The 26,685-nt window shown below is 40.0% G+C and overlaps 1 protein-coding gene across 2 annotated transcripts in view; it reads right to left on the reverse strand.

Moving 5' to 3' along the window:
- The window catches only part of LOC115270379 (LIM/homeobox protein Awh-like), a 189,395-nt gene extending 163,938 nt beyond the window's left edge, over positions 1-25,457 (reverse strand). For both annotated transcript variants that reach the window (XM_029879923.2, XM_062848848.1), the window contains exon 1: positions 25,072-25,457. In XM_029879923.2, the coding sequence (XP_029735783.2) occupies positions 25,072-25,101 (30 nt within the window). In that variant the 5' untranslated portion in view covers positions 25,102-25,457. The remainder of the gene's footprint in view (positions 1-25,071) is intronic.
- Positions 25,458-26,685: the final 1,228 nt, after the last annotated feature.

The raw sequence follows: 26,685 nt of genomic DNA on the forward strand, positions 1-26,685 counted from the left end.
AATTCTTGCAAGAATGGATGACCGGATTCACCCTTATCGATGGCAGATATGCAGCTTGCTGAGTCGGATAGAATTATTGTAGGTGTCCTTGGAGAGTAGCGAGCAGCAGCTACCAAAGCTGCGGCTTCTGCTGTATATACACTGCACTGTTGGTTGAGGCTTCTTTCAATTAGTAATTGATTTCCAAAGACGCCAACTCCAACTTCGTTTGCCTTTTTTGATCCGTCGGTGAACAGCTTACTAAAGCTTGGATATTTGTTATTGAGATGCTCTTGTACAATGATCCTTGCACACTTCGTGTTTTGTCCTTTCTTAAAAGCTTTTTTGATGGACCAGTCTGTTTTGACACGAGCGGAATTCCACGGGCGGCGGCCTACACGCTTGAGCTTGACTATGTCTGGAATCGTTGCTTTAGTTGCTTCCAAGAGTACATTATTGGCTGCTTCCTGGTAGTGTGGGAGATTGCACCACGGTTTTTCCGCTAGTTGGCAATACTTGCGCACAAATATTTCAGCTATGCGTAAGTTGAGAGGGAGTTCGCCAGCTTCTACTGCAAGACTGTAGGTAGGAGATGATTTGATAGCCCCTGACGAAATTCTCAACAGTTGGTTGAAAACGGGCTGTAGAGTGCTAGTGAGTTCAACTCCGAAAAGTTCCACGCCATATGTCAGTTTTGAGAGACATACAGCATTGCTAATTTTCCACAAGGTGGATCGATTAGCTTTTGGCGCCAAAGCTTTGATAAAATTTATTCGGTTCCGCAACATTTCTTTTGTTTTTTCACCATGGATTGTAAATTTGCCTTTACGGTTGATCCATACTCCTAAAAATCGTGCAGTTTTAACTTCTGGAACAGTGTCCCCATCTATGATTATAGCGGGTCTAGAATTTGCCCTTCGGTGTCTTTTAAGTTGACACACATGCAGGATACACGATTTAGCAGCCGACAAACGAAATTTTATCCCATTAGCCCAGCAACTAACTGCAGTGATTGCTATCGAAAGTTGCCGACGAACTGCAGATGGTTGTTTGGATTCTGCGACCAACACTATGTCATCTGCATAAACCATAATTCGAACGTTTTTGGGCACTGCTTGAAAAACCGTGTTCATTGCAAGAAGGAACAGAGTAACAGCCAGCACTGATCCTTGCGGGACCCCATTTTCTTGGATTTTCTGTGATGAAAGTACACCACCGTAGCTCACATGGAAACGGCGGTCCTTAAGAAATTCCTCGATACATGCTTGCATGCGACTCCCAACGTTTATCCGCTTCAGCTGGTGCAGTATATGAGGACGCCAGGTTTGATCGTACGCTTTCCGTATGTCAAGCAGGGCAAACTCTAGATGAGTTCTGTTGCGTTTGGATTGCTCTAAGATCTCCTTTAGTTCTGCGAAGTACGTTGAGGTACCCCTACCAGCCCGAAAAGCATGCTGACTAGGATGTAAGACATCATTCTCTTCGAGAAACGTCATGAGTCGATGGTTTACCATGCGCTCGTATATCTTTCCAATGCAGCTTAGCAGTGTGATTGGTCGAAAGTTCTCAGCAGAATTGGGTTTAGACCCGGGTTTTGGAATCGGAACTACTATCCCTTCCCTCCAGCGGGAAGGAAATTTTCCTTCACTCCAGACTTGATTGAAACATCGCAGCATTGCTAGTTTGCCGGATATTGGAAGGTGACGGATCATAGGATAGCCAATGTTGTCGCTACCGGTAGAAAATCCTTTCGCAACGTCTATCGCTCGTAGTAGTTCTTGTAGGCTGAAGTTGGTATTCATGGAGGAGTTGTTTTCAGGAGAAGACGGTGTGGATTCAACAACCACTGAATCGTTGGAACTATCCACGGCTGATGTTTCTTGAAAGTGGGTGGCAAAATACTCGGCGATGATGGTGGGGTCCTGCTCGTGTTTACCATCTATGATTAGTCCTCTAAGTCCTGTTTTCCTTTTCCCGCATAGCTTGTTGTAATTGCTCCAGAGAACATCTACTGGGGTTTGTGGGTTAAAGGAGCTGCAAAATGTTTCCCAACTTTCATTCTTTGCTTGACTAACCACTTTCCTAGCGACACTTCGAGCTCGTTGAAATTCTTTACGTAGGTCATCTCTGTTCGGATCGGTTGCAGGAGTTCGTTTCAATTTCCGCAGGGCTCTACGACGTGCTTTAATAGCGAGTTGCACTTCGTCAGACCACCACAGCTCGGCTCTTCTTGGTGGGCGGCCTGATGTTCGTGGGATGGATTCCATTGCCGATTTGAAAATAATGTTAGTGATTCCGTCAATTGAGTGCTCATTATTTGGCTCTTGCTCAAGATAGTGTTCGATGTTTCCCTCAAACTGGGACCAGTTTGCGTTTTTGTATAGCCATCGTTTCTGGAGTTTCGCATTGGGAATTCTTTCCTCACTGTACACACGGATCGGGAAGTGATCGCTTCCATGTGTGTCTTTAGATATGGACCAATACAGCTTAGAGGCTAGACACGTAGATACTACCGTTAGATCGATCCACGATGCACTGCCGTGAGTGGAACTAATGAATGTGGGTTCTCCGTTGTTCAATACGAGCAAATTGTTGTCGACGAACCAGCTTAGCAGTAACAGACCTCTTTTAGATGACTTCGGACTACCCCAGGCTTCATGAGCTGCATTGAAGTCGCCGCCAATGATGAATGGTGGCGGGAGGTTGTATTTGATGTGATCAAGTGTTTCTATTATGTCTGCGTCTGAGCTGATCGGGGGAACGTAAATAGAAACTACGGTGACGTTGTGAGGACTGTGTAGGCGTGCTGCACAAATGGGGATCGGTGCGTCAACCTCAATGAAGTGGTGGGGAGCTTCATTGAGAACTCCCAGCCCAGCCGCTCCAGCGCCTTGTGTGTAATGTCGATTTGCCAACTTCCATGTATATTGTTTACGAAGGGCCGCGCTAGCATCTCCGCACATCATTTCTTGAAGTCCAATAGTTATGGGAGGGTTTTGCGATACCAGATGACAGAGCTCAGGGTGGTTACTCCATAAACCGCGAATGTTCCACTGGAAGAGCAGCATCTTTCTAGGTCGATCTTGATTGTATGTACTGCTCGTACCGCTGCTTATGTCGTCATCGTGCTGGGATGAGGTGTTTCCGATAGTTTCTAGGTTGTTGGGGAGGATAATGGAATTTAACTGGTCGCTGGGGGATGAACATAAATGGATACTTGCCCGGGGAGTGGCAGAGGCCACGTCGACTGCCGCCACAGGCTCTTCGGCATACACCGGAACATCCATGGTCAGGGTCGACGTGGCAGGCCTCGCGCTTGGCGAACAAACTGCACGTTGGTAGGAGTACCACGCTGGATTCGGATTGTTGACGTGTGGAACGAAGACAGAGATAGCAGATGAAGCAGGTCCATCTTTTTTGCTACTAGAGGGTAACGACTGTATTTGGTTGTAGCGGTCGTATGCTTCGGAGTTGCAGCGGGTATCCAGGGGCAGACATGGCCGATGGGCAGTGCTGCTTTGGAGTTGTGTGGTGCTTGCAGAGTTGATTCTTGCGACCGAGCTAGGAGTTCGGGAGTCTACGGGTGGTGGAAGGACGTCCCGGACTACCTTCCTACCTAAACTCGCTTCCACGTTTGGAAGTGAGGGGGGTACTACACTTTCCCCTCCCCCAAATCGCGATTTTCTTCGTAGTATGTTGTTGTTGAGATTTCCGTTGTCATAATCCGTGACGATGCTTTGGTCTTCATTCTTGTTTATCGTTGAATTAAATACGTTGTCCGTGCCAGAGTCAGAGTTGATTGCCGGGTCAAAACCGTTCGAAGCTGTCGAAAAGTGGTTATTTGCAGCCATCGTTATTGGAAACATGTCTGCGTTTTTCCTTGGAGTCGCCGTCGATGTCGGGTGGGGATGTGTTGGACCTTTTATCACTTCGGCTTCGATTCCGCAGTTCCATTGGATGAATTGTATAGTTGAGGGATTTTTTCGGGGGTGACATAGATGCTTTATCTTTCCGTGATTTCCTTCCGTTGTTTTGATTTCCGCTGGCTCGGGTTCCATTTGCAGCTCCAGAAGTAGATGGTGTTTGGATGGTAGTTTGGGTTTCTTTAGGAACGATACATTCGGGCGAGGAGGTCTCGGTCCTTTCTGATGTTGTGCTACTTTGTGGTGTTGTTTGTACCGCCTTTCTCAATAGCTCAAGCTCCGCCTTAACGGCTTCAAGCTCGTTCCTGAGGGCCTTGATGATAGAATCCTTTTCCGATTCAACTTGGTGCAGACGTTGCTGCAGAGCACTTGCGTAGGAATCTTTTTGTCTTTCATTCAACACACGACGCGCTTCACCGAAGGACACTCGGTTATCCACCTTGTGTTGGATTATCCTTTTTTCTTGCTGGTACGTTGGACAGTCGCGTGACGTGACAGAATGGTCGTTTTTGCAATGCAGACAAAACTTAGGATTTTCACACCGTTCACCTTCTGCTACGTGGAGTTCCTTTGAGCAATTGAGGCAAATCGATGCTCCCTTACAGACTTTTCTTGAGTGGCCGTAAACACCACAATTGTAGCATAAGAGTGGCAATGGATAGTAGGCGTTCATTTGTAATCGTATTAGTCCGAAGTAGATTGATTGTGGCAGAACGGCACCTTTGAGCGTCAACACTAGCAATGGAGTATTCCGCAGAGCATTATTGACTCGTTTTCGGATGCGACGCACATTAATGACACCCTGAGGTTGCAGGTACTTTAAGATATCCTGTTCATCGTCGTCAACGGAGTCGATGTCGTAGACGATACCTTGAACGGAATTAAGCGTGTTGTGAACGACGATTTCCACCTGTGTTCCATCAACTAGCTCGGTAAGTGAGAGCAACTTCTCAGCGGCCGATCGCGAATCAGTGCGGAGCAGATACTTCGTACCTCTGTTCTCTTTCGTTGCGCTTATTTTCCTAGCCTCTCTTGGTCCAATCAACTGCTCAACCGATGCTCCAATAACAAACGGGCTAGGGAGACGTCTGATTGGGGTGTTGCTTTCCGATTCGTTGTCGTGGCGAACTTGCATAACAAGCACAATTTGATAACCTATTTCGTCGTGACCCAAAAGCCAATTGGGAACTCTTGTGCCTATCACGTTTTCGGGGGGATCGCCCAGAGGCTCCCATGCTTGGGAGCCCTGGCTGGCCTCGGCCATAGCCGAAGCCGAATTATCGATTTTCACTCACGTAGCTTCTTAAATGACTGTCACCAATCGAAGCGGGTAACAATGCTAGTTCGTCGCAGAGCTAGCAGCGGCTGACAAGAAGGTTTTCGCACCAAAAACAAATCACTATTTTCTTAATGAAAACGTAACTATTCGGTAAACTAACACATTCCGCGAGTGGGCCTGCGATTGACGACCGATAATCCGCTTGGCGGATGCCAAATCCCGACTTACTACTGCCGAAAAAAGCCAAACGTTTGACGACACGCGGATGTAAACACACCGGTACTGCCTATCGCTTTTGTTGATTATGACAGGGTAGTTTATTGGTGTGATCTTCATTTATTTCATGATAATTCATGTTCATCTTTTCACTCTAGCCATGAAATCTGTTTCTTTCTGTTCCTAGCATTACGGCCCAACTGGGATACGACCTGGTGTTCAGCTTTTGTATAATGTGTGTTTTATGAAGACTTCCACAACTATTCACTAAGAGCTGTCCTTTACAGTGTTACTGAAGTTGTTAAAATACATTGTGGGGTAATCATAGAGATACGGGTTGCACAAAATACATGAAAAAAAATCAAATATGCAGCAAAACTGTTGAACAGGACCGTTATCGAATCTTATCCCCGTCAGTATGGTAATGAATTATAACTGTGAATTTACAAACTAAGCTTTGAAAGACCCCGGTAAAGTAGATGAACATAAGACCTTCAGAAATATACGCAAAGACACTACGAGGATGACGAAGAAAATGTTTTAGAATGTTTTTTAGCCATTTTTTGTTTATTGATTTAAATGCGTGAACATATGTTTGCCTTACAATCAATCTTCTTACAAAACTAAGTTCAGACCCTCTGCCGTAACGATTTCAGGGTGCATACTACTCATATTATGCATATATAGTAGTTTCCATACGAAATTATCATTGCTTCAAAGATTCTGTAATTATATTGATGTACGAGACTCAGAAATCTAGTGCGAACTTTTGCCCCACTGTCGAGGTTTTAACAATGTCCCTTTCTGCAAGAAGCACTAGTAGTTTATTGTTTATTCGAGTGCACTTCACGAACTACTATGGAATAACGATTCTCCTACATAAAAAGGTTATGAGGTTCTTCTTCTTCCTGTTACTACAAATTCTTATTCCAAAAGGTCCAAAAATTCTATCAAAACCCCTAGAAACACATTTTTTCGCATAACTCTGCCAAACCATAACGAAATCGTTCCAAATTTTAATGACGAGTAGCTGACCTGATTATGTGCCATACAGATTTGTTTGGGTTCTTAACTCGTGCTCAGAAAAAGACCCACTGCGAACTTTTGCCCCGTGCGAACTTTTGCCCCGCATTACTCTAACTATGTCCTGCTGATGTTTTTCATATCATCTTGAATTGAAGAAAGACAATGATTTAAAACTCTAGTGCAATCAACGTTCAATTTACGTTACTCCAACTTGTGGTATGAATGATAAGATTTTTCAGTGACTTGTATTGCCAAACATAGTTAAAACATGATTTTAACATAGGATGTGTTCTGATTCGATTATAGTACTATACTACCCCCTTTTTGCAAATTTATCTTTCAAATATATTTTCTGTGATACTTGGGTTGGGTATTATCAGCCGGTTTTTTTCTCTTCATCATAGTGGGTTTTTGACGGCCAAATAGCTTAAAACTCGATCATATAATTCATCTTGGGAAGGCTTTGAGGCCAACTCTGAGTTCAGCAGGTGCCAAAAACCCCCTATGACAAAAGGAATAAACTGCCGAAAATACACCAGTTCCCCTAGTTAGTTACAGGAAATGCACTCTTACGTACAATTCGGTCAACTATATTCCTGAAAAACTAATAAAAAAAGTTTCAATTGCAGTGGTTTGTAAGCTTGAACTTCAACTGCGCTAAAATTTCTTTCATCTCTCCTGCTCGTCATTCAAAACAACCGTAAAATGTTCCGTACCTACTTATCACATTCTCTTGCGTTGCTTCCGCGCGGCGTGCGTCGTCGACTATACGTTAGAAGCCGAAAGACTTACCGGTCCGTGGCCCCCACCTCGACGACCGTAGAGCACGTACGAACCAGATAATTTACATTTTATTCATATTTATGCTAATGATGTGACTTTTTACATTATTTATGCTATGATTTACATTCGAAATCTGTTTGCGAGCAACTACCACTATCATCATCACCATCGGGTTTCAGATCGACGACGTCGCGAGAACCATTCACACAGGGAGCTTTGCCAAGCTTGAGGTCTCCACGGCAGCAACCGCAGCAGCAGCCAGTAGAATTGTGTCGTTCTTGAAGCCTAATCGGTCGTGCCTGTCCTGTCGAATGTTGCTACCAGTAGTCAGTTCATTCGTCGCCGAGGATCTGATTTTGTCGATTTTCGAGCCGAGGTCGTTTATGGGTTTTTAATAGTCATCGAATATTGGGTTACAAAAAGGTGTCCCCTCTTTTGAATAGTAATTAGTGTGGCGAAATGATGGTGCAGTATAACCGTTCAGCTGCAGTTCCAGAAACTTGTTTTGATAGGTTTTAATTTTCTGCTTTAACTGAAAAGTTGACTTTCGTAAATGTGCAACTGACTAAAGGTAGCTTGATCGACATTGATGAAACCAACATCGTCATTGTCCAGCATCTTGATCTAAGCTCGTATCACCATCACGGTATCGCTTTCCGGTGCTTGCTTACCGGTATCCCCAGTACGGTAAAGTGAAACCAAACTGCCAAAAAATGAATCGCGATAACGTTGAGCGTGGGACTACGGCTCCCACTCTCGGCTTGTGCATATGAGCCAAAACTTAAGAGCCAGTTCGCGAGAGCCGCAACCCCTTCTTGAATCGATGTGCTCCGATTGAGCTGAAATTTTCAGGGTATGGTTTTCCATATAAAAGATGATATCTGGCCGATTTTCAGATTTTTCCGTTAGGGGGAAGTGGGGTAAAATAGCCCTCAAAGATTTCATGTCTAAAAATAGGTAAAATCACTAAAATCGCAATAACTTCCGCAAAAGTTAACGGATTCAGCTGAAATTTTGCATGGACACTCTACTCCTATGGCACTTCCATTTGAGCCAAGCGTTGGATATTCTTTGATATTTTATTTGAAGAAATAGGTTATTTTCATAATTTTTTTGACGATTTTCAGGGCGCCTGTTTTCGTACCAACAGAACTAGGATGAAAAACTGAGTACTACGTTTTGAAGGATTACCCAAGAGCTTTCATTTGATATGTGACCCAGATGCGCCAACTTAAAAACTTTCGAAAATTTTTTTTTTTCTCGGGTATGCGTTTTATCCCATATTTTTAGCTGTCTAAAGAAGTGTTGTCGCAAATTATGACAACGTTATTTATCTGTCAAGGGTTTTTCTTAAATATTAATTCAACAGAAAAATGATGACTAAGAAACGCAATTATTAGATTTTTTCATTTGGGGAAAGTAGGGTAAAACGGACTAACTCAACCTCCTTTCGAAATAACGTTGCTACGATGTTCTCTGATCGGACTCGAATTTTCAGAGTTTTTTATTCCACTCAAGAATAGATGCTTTATCATATATTATTTTTTTTCTTGAGAAGATAACGGGGTAAAACCATTCTCAGAAAAAAATGTTGAAAATAATCAAAATTTCAAAATTTACAAATGTTTTGGTAAAACTTGGCGAAATTTCATGAAATTAGAAGAAATTTCTTTATTTTTATTGCTTATCCAAAGGAGCAAGACTGACAACATTTTGACGTCGAGAAATGTCCCAGATTAGCACGTGGTGTGTGATTCACCGGATTCTTTCTCGATTTTTCTTTCAACATGCATCTCCGGTTCAATTTTCTCTCTTTTTTTTCTCGTGAAAGTTGCTGCAGTACACAATGGTCCACGAAAAAGATTTACGAGGAAAGATGCATTTAGCGCCTTGAAATGATTTTTTGGACAAATATGGTCTTCTACAAAGTTGTTCCCAAAAATAAGGCCCTCTTTTCAATGTACATAAAAATTAGGGTGGTCCATATTTTCAAAGAAATTGGGAACCAAACTTTTTCATCTGCTAGAATAACTGTATACATTCTTCGAAAAAGTTGTAGATCTATCAATTCTGAGCAAGTTTCTTGAAAACATATTTTATGTAGCTTTGAAATTGACCGATCTAGAGGTATTTTTCTGAATAAGCTTAGGGTGGTTCAAGAAAAACCGGTTTTCTTTCGTTAACTTTTTCAGTTTCGATTTTTCATCAAAATCGCCCAAGAAACACTTGTAGAGCATAGTTTTTTGAAAAGGTGTTATGACAGGTTGGGGCAATCATAAAAATTATCTTTTTTCCGCATTCAAAAGAAGAAACGTTGTTACAAAGCATATCAAAAAATTAGAGGGCTGTTTTTTTTGTAACTCAAGTGAAAAATACTTGAAAAGTGCCTATTTTTTCTAGATAATCATCAATAACTTTTGAACGGAATGACATAGCAACATTCTCAGCGAACGAAAATGCGCTTTTTGGAAGCTGTAAAAGTGGTTCTTATGCGACTTAGATGAGAAATTTTAAACAAAAAAGATAAAGCAATAAAACGATTTGTTCTAGCGTCACCCTTTATCTTTTTTGTTTCAAATTTCACAGCAAAAATGTCTACGAACCATTTTTAGAACTCAAAAATAACGCACATTTTCGTGCACTGGGAATATTGCTTCGTCATTCCGTGCAAAACATATTTTCTAGAAAAAATAGGCACTTTTTAAGTATTTTTCATACACCAAACGTTCATATCTCCTTTTCAAAAAAAAAAATATGATTTTTTAGGAAAAACAACTGTAACTATTGAACCAAAAGAGATAACGACCATCTCAGCGCACGAAACGACGCGTCTTCAAATGCTCTACAAGTGTTTCTTGGTCGATTTTGATGAAAAATCGAAACTGAAAAAGTAACCGCCAGAAAACTGGTTTCTCTTGAACCACCCTAAGCTTATTCAGAAAAACATCTCTAGATCGGTCAATTTCAAAGCTACATAAAATATGTTTTCAAGAAACTTGCTCAAAATTGATAGATCTACAACTTTCTCGAAGAATGTATACAGTTATTCTAGCAGATAAAAAAAGTTTGGTTCCCAATTTCTTTGAAAATATGGACCACCCTAATTTTTATGTACATTGAAAAGAGGGCCTTATTTTTGGGAACAACTTTGTAGAAGACCGTATTTGTCCAAAAAATCATTTCAAGGCGCTAAATGCATCTTTCCTCGTGAATCTTTTGCGTGTGTATTGCAGCAACTTTTACGAGAAAAAAAAGAGAGAAAATTGAACCGGAGATGCATGTTGAAAGAAAAATCGAGAAAGAATCCGGTGAATCACACACCACGTGTTAATCTGTGACATTTCTCGACGTCAAAATGTTGTTAGACGTGCTCCTTTGGATAAGCAATAAAAAATAAGAAATTTCTTCTAATTTCATGAAATTTTGCTAAGTTTTACCAAAGCATTTGTAAATTTTGAAATTTTGATTATTTTCAACATTTTTTTCTGAGAATTGTTTTACCCCGTTATCTTCTCAAGAAAAAAAAATAATATATGATAAAGCATCTATTCTTGAGTGGAATAAAGAACTCTGAAAATTCGAGTCCGATCAGAGAACATCGTAGCGTTATTTCGAAAGGAGGTTGAGTTAGTTCGTTTTACCCTACTTTCCCCAAATGAAAAAATCTAATAATTGCATTTCTTAGTCATCATTTTTCTGTTGAATTAATATTTAAGAAAAACCCTTGACAGATAAATAACGTTGTCATAATTAGCGACAACACTTCTTTAGACAGCTAAAAATATGGGATAAAACGCATACCCCGAGAAAAAAAATTTTTTTTCGAAAGTTTTTAAGTTGGCGCATCTGGGTCACATATCAAATGAAAGCTCTTGGGTAATCCTTCAAAACGTAGTACTCAGTTTTTCATCCTAGTTCTGTTGGTACGAAAACAGGCGCCCTGAAAATCGTCAAAAAAATTATGAAAATAACCTATTTCTTCAAATAAAATATCAAAGAATATCCAACGCTTGGCTCAAATGGAAGTGCCATAGGAGTAGAGTGTCCATGCAAAATTTCAGCTGAATCCGTTAACTTTTGCGGAAGTTATTGCGATTTTAGTGATTTTACCTATTTTTAGACATGAAATCTTTGAGGGCTATTTTACCCCACTTCCCCCTAACGGAAAAATCTGAAAATCGGCCAGATATCATCTTTTATATGGAAAACCATACCCTGAAAATTTCAGCTCAATCGGAGTACATCGATTCCACTTCCTTTGGAAAGGGGGTCGCGGTTCTCGCGAACTGGCTCTTAAGGAATGGTAGGCACGCACATAGAAACAAACTCCTTTCACTTTAGTTTCGAGTCTTGTTCAGTTCTCGATGGCAGAGATCATAACACACTCAAGCCCAAACGGGCGAACCGAAAACAGCCTTCAACTGCTTGCGGCACTTGTGCTCATACCCTCCCAGCCCCAGCACAGATTCTCCATACCTTCGTGCAAGTTGTAGTAGGTTCACCACGTCCACGCCAACGAGCGACCAGCCAAGATCTCACGGATCCAAAACAAAACTGTTACCGATAGGGCCACTTGAGTGCTACCACTTGAGCTTCTTCTAAACAACTTCTGCCTTTCCACGGGCCGAGGGCGACGACGCAACGCACCCCGTTCCGACGTGGATGGCGATACTGCGCCAGTGGATTCGGGTTTCAAGTGCTTGAACCGACACTACTGGAGAGGGCTTTTCGAAAGATTTTTATAAAGATGTCCGCGCGGTTTCACAGATGTGCGGTTCTTCTAATCTCTTGCGGCCACTCGAGTGGCTTTCGGAGATATTGGATACCTATGGCCGAAAGACGAATGAAAATAAAAAAACTCACTTGCGCTGCTCCAGTCAGCCAGTCAGTCGGCTCAAGCAGTTTAGGCGCGGCGGCGACCGACTATGGAATCGATCTGGGTGAAGATTGGGCTGGGGATGCACGGCAAAGTGGTGGTATGCTGCAACAGTACTTGAGCTAAAGCTTTGAACCTCGCCGGAGCTTTGGGGCATTTGTCAGCTTGTTCGATCGGCTGACTGACAAGTCTGATGCTTCTTGAGGAGTGTGAGATGGTCTTTAACGTAGTTTTGTAAACAAGCTGAGATGATGACTAAACAGACGTTCATAAGATCGTATAGGGTAGAAGCTTCAGTTTTGGCCAGCCCGTAGTTTTGACCATAGTGCGGTATTCAGACTGTTATGATCTGAATCGGCATAAATTTATTTTTTTTAGTCGATTCTAATGTGATATGATGATAAAAACTGTGAAAAATGTATGGATTTTGATAAAAAACTAGAAGAAAAAAATCATTTTCCTTAAAAAATCAGCTCCCATATGTCTATTTTGGCCAGGGTGCTTCTAATTTGGTCACCCCATAAGAAATACACGTGATTAGCCAAAATAGAAACCAAAACTGAGAATATAACCAAAACTGCGGCAATGCTTCTATTTGTCCAGTGCCACTTATAATACAAAAATCAAGTATTATGTAGCTTAATTTCTGCATTTTTCTTATAAAGTATAAATATAACCTTTTATTTGACGCATTGGTTGTTTCCATAGGATTATTAGTTATTGTTTTAAAAATGATTTCTCTTAGACTGGTCAAAACCGGTGCCCGCACCCTATTGGAATATGATTGCGTATTTTTAGTATGCCGCTTCAATTAATTTATCATACACCCGATCCAATTCATTTGTGAAACTGATCGAAAATATGTAAGCATTGTTACATATTGATTTCCGCATTATGTATACGACTGAATTTTCAATATGCACACTGCACAGTCATCCCCATAAAAATCAATGCAATTTTTCGACCATATTTTAGCCAATCATCATAACCTTTACCAATATGCTACGGCTACGACTAAAAAGCAAGTTAGCAAGCCACTTGAACTTGGTGTAACCTATGTGAGTGAAGTGCACGTACAATACCAAACACTTCAATTTTGGCGTTCGATATGAATAGGCCGAATCTACATAGGAATCACAGCAAACTTAGGACCTATTCAAATCGGACGCCTGAATTCTTTTGAATCAGATATACATGCTGTTAAACATCTCACTTTCTTACAAAAATAAGGGAGCATATGGGTGCACTGGTCGAAAGATTATACAACAAGATTACCTTTGTATGGATCTCTTCACATTGCTTAATTTATGGCAATGAGAAGGCGGACTCTCTCGCAAAGGTGGGTGCACTGGAAGGTGCATTCTCTCTCTCTCTTCTTGGCGTAACTTCCTCAATGGGACAAAGCCTGCTTCTCAGCTTAGTGTTCTATAAGCACTTCCACAGTTATTAACTGAGAGCTTCCTCTGCCAATGACCATTTTGCATGTGTATATCGTGTGGCAGGCACGAAGATACTCTAAGCCCAAGGAAGTCAAGGAAATTTCATTTTTGAAAAGATCCTGTACCGACCGGGAATCGAACCCGTCACCCGCAGCATAGTCATGCTGAATACCCGTGCGTTTACCGCCTCGGCTATATGGGCCCTATGACAGAAGAATTTCGTATGATGAATTTTTCCATTTTGTTCGCTAGAGTTCTCTTCAAAGTTGACAAAATGATTGGCGAGAAGGTCCACTGGGACGGTGATTACATTCCATTATTCCTAATGTTTCCTTGCGATCGTGGTAGTTTGGTTTGGATGAAGATCGAAATTTCATTCGCGTGATATCAAGACTAATGTCCAACCATTACTCGCTAGACGCACATTTAAAACTCGCGTTGAGCAATGTTTGTACTAAATGTGGTTCCAGTTATGATGACAGTGGTACAATTTTGAACGCACTTTTGAATTAATCACTGGGCGATAACTGTGGGCAAATGTGGGCCCAGAAATACATCCAGGATCAAACGTATTTTACGCCGATGTTTCAAAACTGAACGACCAAGTTGGTGCAGGAGTAACTGACCCCGGGATTAGCGTATCAATTCCTATGGGCAAATGGCCAACTTTTTTTCAATCAGGCAATTTTAGAACGCTGTAATACTTGTTTACGCAGAAGTTACAGATATTCAAAAATAATGCTTTGAAATTAGCAACATAGCCATTTGGCATAACAATAATTATGCAGATTCTTACCAAGAAGGCTGTTCTTCGCATTATGCCAAATGGCATTATGCCAAACGGCGTTATGCCAAATGGCATTATGCCAAATGGGGTAGAGCCCATGTTTGGGAGTGTACCCTATCACCCCAACAATTAGCTTGTCGCAATCAGGTGAAGCTGTTTTGGGTTCCAGGGCACTGTAGAATTGATGGAAACGACTTGGTTCGTCACATCTATTCATAGGACCAGAACCGTTTTGTGGTGTGTCTGACTGATCTCCTGGAATGGAGTTTAAAACATGTGAACATGAGAAAATAATATCCAAAACTTTTCCGAAGCATCAAATCGTTTTATAAAGACAAACTTTTTAAACACTTGCAAAATCTTAGAGCTGTCAAAGAGAGATCTATGGCATTTTAACCAATAGTGGACCCCTTAGTAGTTGAAATTTGCTTTGATTGTAAAAGCATTATGGTATCCTAATTAAATTATTTCGCAACAAGTTCTATACCTTTCCTACACATTGCACACAAAAATCGAACGAAAACACCTTATTTTTTATCATAAAATAATCATTTGAAATCTCGATCAAATTATCCTACAGTAGACCCCGTGGAAAATATCTAGAGAATTCCCAGAAATAACTCCTGGAAGATGTCTAAGGAACACCAGAAGGGCTGCAAGAACGAACTTTTGGAGGATTTGCATAAAAAAAACTGTTGGAGAAAGCAGCTTCTCGAGGACACCCAGAAGCAGCTGTTGGAGAAATCCTGAAATAAATTTTTGAAGGATTCCCAGAAGAAACTCTTGGAGGAAAACAGTTAGCAAATTCTGGAGGAAAATTCAAAACCAATAAAGACAGAATCTAGCAAAATCGCTTGGAAGTATGGTGACTAAGGCTATTATCGGCAGGTTTGTGGTCTTCGTCATGAGGGGTTTTTGTGGGCCAAATTTCCTGAAATTGGTCATATAACTCAGCTTGGTTGGGAAGGATTTGAGTCCAACTCCGAGATCAACAGGTTTCAAAAAACCCCTTATGACGAAGAGAACAAAACTGTAAGACGTTTTTGGGTCAATATGACCCATACAGGCATGCTGGGCGTGCACTACGTCAGCGTGATGCGGCAATCCTAACATTGTAGGAAGGTTGAAATGACAGCATGTAATGACTGCAAAACGTGATTTCTTCTCATAGTGTAGAGGTAATACAAAATGTTCAGGATACCTTAGCTACGATCAATTCTCTACGTACACTCCCGTGCAAAAGTTTGAGGTCACCCCCTCAAAAACATGCAAAAATCGAACGAAAACACCTTATTTTTTATCATAAAAAAATCATTTGAAATCTTATATACCTACTAGTATATATTTTATATACTATTTTCTACCTTAACTTAGTCGAGAACTTAATTTATGAACATTTCATAACCATTTCTGTGTCTTGCCACTCAACTATCAAAGAAAGAACTGAAGTTGCAGCAAAAAGAAATGACGAAACAATTCCTGTTATCAGTGATGGCAAATTGACTACTGTTTTTGCCATCAGTGCGAAAAAATGAAAAAAATCGTTAAATGTAGAGTTTTTTAAAATAATATGGAAATCTAAATGCAATACGTTAATTGCACTGATTGTATATAATTAGTGCTTTATACAAGGTCGCCTAGAAGTTTTGAAATGACTGAAAAACTTAAATATTTGTAACAATTTCAAATGACAGCAAAACGATATCAAAATTTGAAATCGAAATTAATCAAGATAATCTGATATCAAAACATGATATCAAAACATGATATCAATTTGCTGCTGATTACGAACCGTGTTTTCGATTTGCTATCATTTTGTTGTTAGACTTTGCTCGGGAAGCGCTCCAGTACACTTGCCAAGCATCCTAGAGGGTTCAGCAGAGTTGTCTAGATTGATTGGTGCTACACTTTTATGTCCTTGGTCTTGGTACCTACTACATTCTTACGTCTTTGTTTTTGATCTAGATCTGCTAAAACTGATATAGATAAGTTTTTTTTTTTTTTCAATACGACGCTTTAGTGTTCTCGGTATGCATCCTAGATGATTGGAATTCTCGACAAAGTGCTTTGGATTGGTTGGCTCTACATACTTTCGTCTTCGGTTTTGATCTAGATCTGATTTAACTGATCTAGATCAGTTGTCTCTTTTGATACGATTATACTGTTCTAGATATGCATCATTAAAGGTTGGAGTCTGTTGAAACTGAAAGTCTTTGAAGAAGTGTCTTGAACTTATTGGTACCACATTTATAAGCCTTCGATTTTGATCTGTGTTCGCTGTAGTATTCTGGATTTGTATACTAATGAGCCTTCGACAAAGTGCTTTAGGTTGATAGATGGAACATGTTCACGTTTTCGGTTTTGGTATAGGTTTGCTGTAACTTACTTAAGTTTTTTTTTTATCTAACGTTCTAGAGAGCTTGTATACTTTAGATGTGCATCTTCAAGGGTGGCAGTCATCGGAAAAGTGCTTCGGATTAATTGGTTTCGCACTACATTCTCACATCTGCGTTTTTTTATCTGATATGCTTTAACTGATCCAGACTAGTTTCTTCTTAATATATACATAGAATCTGGGACAGTTTGGGCAGGGGTACTTGTTTTGGGCACTTGCTGCTATAACTCAATCAATTTTGAATCAATTGATCTGATTTTTGGGACACAGTGAGATATTTACAGTATCTAGTCATGTACAAAACTTCAGATCAATAGGGCAGATCGGTGAAGTACTAGATTTGTAGTAATGAGATGAATTTTAGTATGGTGAGAAGGCCAATTCTCCGTTTCTGCTATGAAATGGTGCAGAAAACGTGGGTATTATGATTACATGCCTAATTTGATGCTGTTTGTGCAAAACTTTGGGCAACAGTGTTGTTGTTTTCTCTATTTCTTGCAACATAAACAACATAGTTTTCCAAAGTTTTGCTCAACCAGTATCAAATACGGAATCATAATACCCACGCTTTTTGCACCACTTCATTGCAGAAACGGAGAATTGACCTTCTCACCTTCTCAGCTCATTTCTACAAATCTAGTACTACACCGAACGTGTCCCCATTGATGTGAAATCGTTATAGCGAGTAATAGCAGGAAGTGTCCAATTTAGGTCCCGCTGCCCAAATGATCCCAGACCCTATTTCTATCGAGCTCTAGTTATGCATTTTGCAGAGTTACCGTCTTCGGCAAAGTTCTTTTGAACGGCAACTTGAACCAAATGAATGCTTTCTAAGTAATCAGGATCTTGAAACATATGGGATCACCAACGAAGACGTAAATGTAATAGAAACCAATACAAAGCACTTTTCTGAAGACTGAAACTCTCCAAGATGCATTTCCAGAGCTCTAGAGTAAGATTAAATTAATATATCACTTGAGACAGATCAAGATCAGAGCCGATGTCTTGATGTCTGAAAAGCAGTTGGGCGCGGGCGGGGTTGACGCTGCCTGCCTTCCGAGGACAAAGGGAGTGACGAGGACCACTCGGGAAACTGGCTAAGCGCCAGCATGTTACCGTGATGGACTCTCCAGAGCGAGTCATCGATGTTCGTTGCTGCTAGGCTACGCAGCTAATCTTGAGGGTGCGATGTGCACTAGCCCCTCTCTGAAACAATACCTTCTTGGTGGTTCTGGAGAGACGTAGGGTTTGGCGACCATAGGAATGGTTTAGTGGGTACGCGAAGAGAGTAGTCCTGGCTTTTACTTTTGTTCTAGAAGACGGCCTCAGCCCCACACTACCCTAACCTTCCTGTTTGGGTTTTTTTTGAGCAGGTTATCCCCCTATGGTTTAGAAGGAAAAAAAAAGATCAGAGCCGAAGACCAACTAATCCAAAGCACTTTACCGAACACTCCAACCCTCCAGGATGCATACCGAGAACACTAAAACATCGTATTGAAAGATAAAATTTATCTAGAACCTTTTCAGCAGAACTAGGTCAAAATTGAAAACGTAAGAATGTAGTACCAACTTCCTTTGTCGAAGATTCCAACCCTCTAGGATGCATACCGAGAACACTAGAGCGTCGTATTGGCATATAAAACATATCTAGATCAGTTTCAGCAGATCTTGATCAAAACCGAAGACGAAAGACTGTAGTACTAACCAATCCAAAGCATTTTGTTGAAGACTCCAACCCTCTAGGATGCATACCGAGAACACTAGAGCGTCGTATTTCAAGATAAAACTTCTCTAGATCAGTTTCAGCAGTTCTAGATAAAAACTAAAGACAAAAAAGTGCAGCACAATTTAGACAACTTTGATGAAGATCCTAACCCTCTAGGATGCTTGAAAAGACCACTGGAGCGCTTGTTCGTCGAGAGTTACAATTGATCGTAGCTAGGGATGTTCAAGATAGTTACGAAGGGGAGGTCGACCGTAAACAATAATGGTTGGTTACAAAAACGGCCGAGACAGAGCTCCAGCGTGAAAGGAGGGGATTCGCTGCTGTGCAGTAATGACTCTGTATGTAAGGGACGCGTTCAATAGCGCCCATTGGGCGTGGGGATACCCGGGTACCTGTACAAACCTCTCGGAAGTTACTCTTCCAGAATCGAGTACTAGTTTACGATACAGAGCTAGGTCGAAAGTGCTTTCACATAACCACAGGAGTCCCGCAAGGTTCCATCCTGGGTCCAGTGTTACGGAATGTCATGTACGGCGAAGTGTTGAGGTTAAAGTTTTCGGTGGAAGTGGATGGAGATCGTGGGCTTCGTTGACGACATTTCCGCTAATAATTGCACAGCGTAACAAAAAATAACTTTTTGTCTGTCTCAAGAGCAAACTTATGTGTCTCCGAAGGATTTTGGGCCACTGAATCCGAATCCGGGCTCAGATTTGCTCTAACACGTCACAATTTTGAGCTATACCTCAATTTATAGAGCAAAATATACGATTTTGGGCTTTTTTGACTGCAAGCCATTAAGCAAGGAAATATTTTTTTTAAGCAATCAAAAGGTTAATTGGACAATTAACATCTAAATTAACGACTCATGCAAAATATTTCGTTTTACCAAATCGAATTTGATAGTTTTAAGCGATTTATGTTAGGTACGATATTTCCCATACAAGTCACCCTCCAAAAGTTGCATGCAATTTTTCATGCTAACATAAAATGCTTAAATCTATCAAATTTGATTAGGTAAAACGAAATATTTTGCATGAGTCGTTAATTTAGATGTTAATTGACCAATTCGCCTTTTGATTGCTTAAAAAAAATTTCCTTGCTTAATGGCTTGCAGTCAAAAAAGCCCAAAATCGCATATTTTGCCCTATAAATTGAGGTATAGCTCAAAATTGTGACGTGTTAGAGCAAATCTGAGCCCGGATTCGGACTCAGCGGCCCAAAATCCTTCGGAGACTCATAAGTTTGCTCTTGAGACAAAAAAATGTGGCGCTGTGTTGTCTACGGTGAACGTCACGGTAAATCGATCGAAGGAGTGGAATTGACGTTACTGTGGATTACACAAACGTTACTGAAGAAAAACAAGAGCAGAGATATTTGATTTAGACCTTATAAATGGAAACTCATTTTATTGTAAATGATATATTTTACAATTTTATATGAATTCCAGTCAATGCAGTTAATTATTAAGTAAGAATAATGCATATTATTGAAAAATAGAGTCTATCATTTAAAGGTGATTTTGAGCCATCATTTAAATGCTATAGAACCATGCCCACTGAACATTGCTCAAGAATGACTCGGCATGAGAATAATATCTTAACCAAGTGTAACGTATCCCATCCAATTCATCCATTTTTGTCAACGTCATCCATAATCTCTCACCAAAGTCCCATATCGTAAGGAATCAATGATCATCAAATCTCTCGTCATGTTGGCATTTCAAATATTTTGACATGCCGCTCGTCAAAGGCTCGACACTCCAAAGCGTTTGGTCGGTGTGTCACTTTGGTTCCCCTCCTCGATTTGGTGTGATCCATCTTGCTTGACCATCCATCCGCCCGGCGGCGACGCGACGACCGCTCGATGGTTTTAGAGCTCACGAGAGATGACTGGCGAGATTGTCGGAATCTGACAAAACATACTCCAAAAAAATAATAACAGATACGGATAAATGGCAGAACATTCGTGTCATTCCCGTTCATGCTTCAACACCTTCGCGGCTTGGCGGCAACAGCGCAGCACAACGAACAGAAGACCACACTCGTGTACAACACAGGCGAGCAAAAGAGTGACGACCTGGTTGGGGCTGGGGAGATGGCATGCGTTCAGCCAGCCAGAGCGGAACATCCACCTCAAAGGGGTGCCGGGCGCGCGCAACTACAAACCGAGATTCGATCTGTCCGTGCTCGCGGTGATCGTACGCGATGGCCCCGAAATCCCGATAAAATCAAATTAAAAGCTTAAGTAATGAAAATGAAATGAGTTCGTAGTTTTGTTCTTTTCAAGTTGAGCTTAGCGAACAGACATAGTGACCATCCGCAAGCTGATGCATGGTTATGGTTCAGAATCTTCATTTAATTGGGCATTTCCTAAACTTCTTGGGTGTAAAAGTTTCTTCGTGACTGCCTCATGTGCTTCGTGCAGCTAGTGTCACCGAACATTTTGTCGCATTGTGCTGGGAGCGCGGGTTCAATTCCCGCAGTAGTCTAGTGTCGTGCTTCCTTCACAGAGCGAATAGCTCACTGGAAGCATTAAACGTGTCCGTGTTTTTTAAGCAAAAGTGGTCAAATAGCTACACAGTCAAAAATTGTTACATCGAGTTCGCTCCATCACATTCAACACAATTCTCCATCAAATTGTAAAATTACAGGTTGTGTGCAGTATGGAGCTTGCTTACAACTTTGCGTACAAGAAATTATTTTATGTAAAATTGAATGAAATTAAATGGAATTTTAAACGTTCTAATTTTTACGTCGAGTGTAGTTTACAGAATTTCTTTCTGTGTATGATTAAAATGATCTTATGGGTATCTTGCGTTGTGAAAGATAGCTATTACTTTGACTATGAGACGGCAACTTTTTACCCAAGTGATATCAAATTTACTAACTCTCTCGCATCTCTCTGACATTACTCGCTTTTTATTCTAACGAATGACCATGGGGCTCCATCCAACTTTTTACGACACCGAATGGAAGGTGTAGGAGGCGGATGGTAGTTTATTGGTTAATTCCATATAATCAGCGCGCAATCGCTTAAATTCCGATATAACGTACCCTCGATATAGCGAATTCGATATAACATACAATTTGCTTCGATATAATGTACAACATTGAAAATTTTTATTTTTTACAGGAAAACCCTCAGATAAACTACGAAATCACTCAAATCAATGTTTTGTTGAAGTATTAGCTTTGTTACCCAGAACTAGCGCAATTTGAGGAAAAAATAGTGTACGTTATATCGAAGCAAAATGTACGTTATATCGAAGCACAAAAAACTAAATTACTTTTTCGTGAAAACTCATGTTTTTCATTATTGGTTTTATGAATTACACCGAAATCATTGTTTGGGGTTAATTTCACATCAAATATATCAACACTATCATAAAAAATATAATTTTTTTTCTCTGCTTCGATATAACTTACACTTCGATATAACGTACAAAGAGAAAAGTTTTTTGTACGTTATATCGAAGAGTACCGTAAACCGAGGTCAAATTGATCAGCGGGGTGAAATTGATCATTCGGGTACTACATTATAATTCCATACTAGGAACTCTTCAGCGTCAAAATGATCTTAAACTTTTCACGTCATCTGGTTCGTAGATGTCTAGAGATGAGTGTAAACTTTTATTTTTTTAGAAAAAAGTTGGTTTTGCCTTATTTTTTAAGGAATTTGCAATGTATTTCTCATTTAACTGAAATCATTGCTACTAAACAATCGATTGCTAATAGGACTTCCCGTAAATTCTCTGTTTTAACATTTTTGTGGAGCCTTGGTTGGGAAGCTATGTAGCTAATCAGAACAGGACATAGTTAAAAAAAAGTTCATTTTATGATTAAATAGTCATTTATTGTGATGAAAATCACTTATTTCAAATGAAATTGCCTACCTTTAGGCGTTTAAGGGGAAATTTTAAAATTAAATTTTGCATTTAAAGTATTAAATTCACTAGTTGTAAGATTTTAAACGCGTTATTCGGTATTAGAAGGGAAAAATTAAGCGAAGAAGGAAATTTTCCTTTCCAACCGATGCTTAATTGTATATGTATACTGATCAATTTCGCCCCAAAGTGGCCCCAATGTTCCAATTTTTTGATTTTTGGAGTTATTTAACTTAAAGTTTAAATTTGTTGAACAAAATTCTGCCACATGGTTCCATGGAGATCCACTGGGTACTGGTTTACAGAAAATCTTTTGACAATATTTGAATTGCCACTGATGTTATCCGCAAAAGTTTTTTTTAAAGTGATCAATTTGACCCCGGATTACGGTACCTGTATTCCGTTTTTGTCAACTGAAAATTGCGGACCGTGTTGACAAAAACGGAATCAACCTGTATATACTAACAGTTTCTGTTATGAAAGCAACACCGTAGAGTTCTGGAGAAATGTAAAGCTTTGAATGTACCTAATATAAAAAGTATTAAATCATAACTAAGCATGTATAAATAAGGTGAGGGTAAAATATTTTGTCAATGATAAAGAGTAATCGTTTCTAACAACGAAATATACTGTTTCTGCAAAGTGATCGATTGCACACCGTCAGGTGACTGTCAAAGTAATATTTATATTTTCAGTATGGTTTAAAAGTTAACCCTCTAATATCCATTTTTTAAATTTTGATTTGAATATTGTTTGTGGTCATCCTAAATCGATTTAAACATGTTTTGAAAGGTAATTCTTTTAAATTTGCAATTTTGTGAATTTTTGTATTTGATTATTTACATTTTTGAACCTCCTATGGGGTCAATAAGGGAATAATATCTCGTGTTTAATTTCATTTGAAAACGACAAACACAAATGTAGACTTGGATGGTTCAAAAATGTTGAATATCCCAAGAACTCAAAAGAAACCTATCGGAAAATCTCAAATTCGAACTTGTAGTAACCTCAACTATCATTAGGCAACGGAATATGCAAACTCTGATTGAAATACTCCGTTAAGAAGAAAGTTATGGGGGTGCGAATCGTATTTGGCCTTTTTTTTGCCCGACTTGACCCAGTGACCCACTGGCCTTACTCCGTCCAAAAGTCCAAGAAAATGTTGATCCCATATATTTCCAAAATTAAAGTGTTGTGCAAGTTTGTGTTCAAAATTTGGTTAAATTCTGTTAAGAAATAGGCTGTTAGCGATTGTTTGAACTTTTATTTTTTACCTGGGGTTTAACGGGTTAAAACGAAAACATTTTGAGATTTTATGATTATTGTTAAAACATATTTTTTTTTATTTTATAGAAAGGTTCAACTTTCCGTGTAATTTTAATCAAAATATTGTTAAAGTGCATTCAACTTCCTTAAACTTAGTAGAACGATCGAGATTTTATTTTAATATGTTAATTTTTGCGATTCGATACAAAAATAGAATAGCATCTGAAAGATGACCAAACAACAATTTTTCAATGATTTAAAAAAATAAATACGCTTAAAAATACACCAACAACCATTTTAAAATATACAGAACAGCCCTAAATATCAGCCAATAATATACAAGTTTTCATTGCCCCGGAAAGAAAAAATACCAGAATGCTCAAATTATACCCTGTCTTAAAGCGGGGTTGGGATTAAAGGGTTAAAGACATGCATCGTCTTTGAAGATTTCAAAATATAATATAAATACTAGATAGGGTATCTGGATGCTTCGTTGGCATAGTCCCCTCGTTCGGCCTATCTCAATGTAAACCAAAAACTCAAACAAACACGCATAACTGAATATCGGAAAAGCTATGCGCCAAACAACTGTAACATTTCGTTTCAATTTTAGCACTTTGGAGCATTAAAATTGAATAAAAATGTCACTTTGTTTAGCTTTTGTAGACGCCATGATTCTTCGGCTTAGTGGGTAGTCTATACACATGATCATAAATGGCATGATTCTGGAACATTTCGAATTGACTTTTCAATAACTGAACATTTGATGCGACGGTCAAAGACGCTATTTTGAACTTGTGTATTTGATTTCAACGAATAATAACTATTTTACAAATTGAATGTGGGCCGAATATTGAGGACATTTTTTTCACTATGTACCCAAATCTTGGCCCATCAGTAAAGTGACGACAAAAACAGCGATAAAAAGACGTCAACGACATTTCTTGTGTAAGAACCAGAAAGAACGAACAGGAAGAAAGATTTTGTGTGCGGCGACTGTAAAAATATAACACAATAATAGGTTTGCGTTGTTTTCGTTACTAAATTAAGAAAGAACTTTAGTTAAAGTGATTTATTTATAGTTTTTTTGAAAATTTGGCTAAGAAAATATAATTTTAAAGCAAGATTGGTGAACAAGCAGAGATAATGCTTTAGCAGAAATATTGAAAAAAAAATAGATAATTAGTGTTTCTAGTGCATGGAAAGCAATAGGCCAACGTTGTATCCACTAATAGGCCAATTTTTGTACCATAGACCGACGTTGCATACCATCGCATCGAACCTTTTCAGCTTAATTAAGTAAATTCTTGAATATTTACGTAAGTTTGCTTCCAATTGGTGAAACATGCATTGCCTAGAGTGTGTAATAGGGTCAACATAATATTTCTATTGCTATTAATTCATGAGTTATGGTCAAAATTGTCAAGGCGGCTTGCAAGTTAGGCCAAGGAATGGTATATGTACCCTATGTATACTATAATCAGAAAACATACCTTCAATTGCTCTATTTTTATGGTATCCATTGCTGGTAGTATTACTTGTCCTTTTTTCACTAATTTAACTTAGATCACTGGCACTTATCCACAATCATCTGCCAAAAACACATAGCATGGACATACGCACTACGTAAATTTCATTCACGGTAAACATTATCCAAAACTTCTCTGTTGATAACCCACGCTTCTTAATCACCGAATACCTTGCTTCACCCTTTCACACTTCCTCGAAATGCGAAGATTCTCACGCCACTGCAGACGGCGAACACGGCCGCTTTCCGTTCCCACAGCTACCACCTTCCGTCGGCGCCAGTGTCCTCAACCGCGTCCACTCGGCCCGTAATTCTATGCGGGGCCCAAAAACAAAACCACGCGCGCTAATGACACATTCCACGCGTTACGTTTTGCGCGAGAATCAAACTTTTGCTTCCAAAAACTGTTATGTTGTTAAATACATGCTAACCAGCATATCAAACGATCAGATTTGAATGGAAGATGCATTTTGTGCCTTCTAGTTGGGAATTGGGCCTTTGTACTTCGAAAGAAATCAAGAAATACAGCGTAACGGGACACCATCGCAAAAAATGACGAATTTTGACCGAACGACAAGAAATTTGCTACTTTTTAGAAGTAGTTTTCAAAGTTTCAGGTACTATTCGAAGAATACAAGTAATTATCTTCATTTTAAAGCAAAAATAATCAAAATCGATAGCCAGAGCTCGGAAATATCGTTCAATGAAGTTCAAAAACCGCGGTGTAGAAGTGCGTGGAATGTGTCTAATGAAAAATCGGTTTCGCGTTGGACTTCTCCGGCTTCGACGACACGAACAAGAAAACACCGTCGCAATGCACGCGAAACAACTCAACTCGAAGAAACACCTGATCCCTTTCGATCAGATCGATACGAACGACTGGAAGCTGTGTGCCGGTTGGCAAATCTCGCGTTTTCTCCCGCCGCGACCAAGATCAGTACACGGTTGGTTACTCTCCGCGCGGCCGGTACCTCACTCAGCCTAAACATACACTGCATGCCCGCAAGCCGCTTATTTTCGCTTGCTCACCTACCTTACAGCATCCATCCGGTCCCACACACGGCACAACCGACGAACATCATAAAAGCATCCATTCATGAGTCTCCGACGGGCACTACCATCCATTCCCATGCCACACGTCTGCTTTCATTTTGAATCTACACGGCCCTCTTGAAACGAATTCTCTCTCGGGTTTCAAGTGAGAAATATCAGAGGTCTCGGAGTGGGAGCTTTCGAGAGCGAGACGATATTACCTCTCTCGAAATAGTACATAAGCCACCATGTGAATTGCAGAAGAAAATAAACTGCGTTCTTTATCCAGGGGGCGTGGCTTACAACCCCACCTTATCCCACATTTCTCCCTCTCTCGCATAACTTCAATATGTTATGCTCAGCTTCATGTTTAAGCATTTATTATGACTCGGACACAAAGCATAAAAGCACTGCAAAACAGATCGAAAGGAACAACATACACCAAGAGGGTGGTGAAAGGGGTACAAAAACTCTGAATCCTGTTGGGAGTACCTTTCCCTCCCCTACCCAACCAGCACTCTGGTCGTGTTTTATTTTTTGTTGTCAC

This window comes from Aedes albopictus, chromosome 2 (assembly GCF_035046485.1).
Source record: "Aedes albopictus strain Foshan chromosome 2, AalbF5, whole genome shotgun sequence".
NCBI classification, from domain to species: Eukaryota; Metazoa; Arthropoda; class Insecta; order Diptera; family Culicidae; genus Aedes; species Aedes albopictus.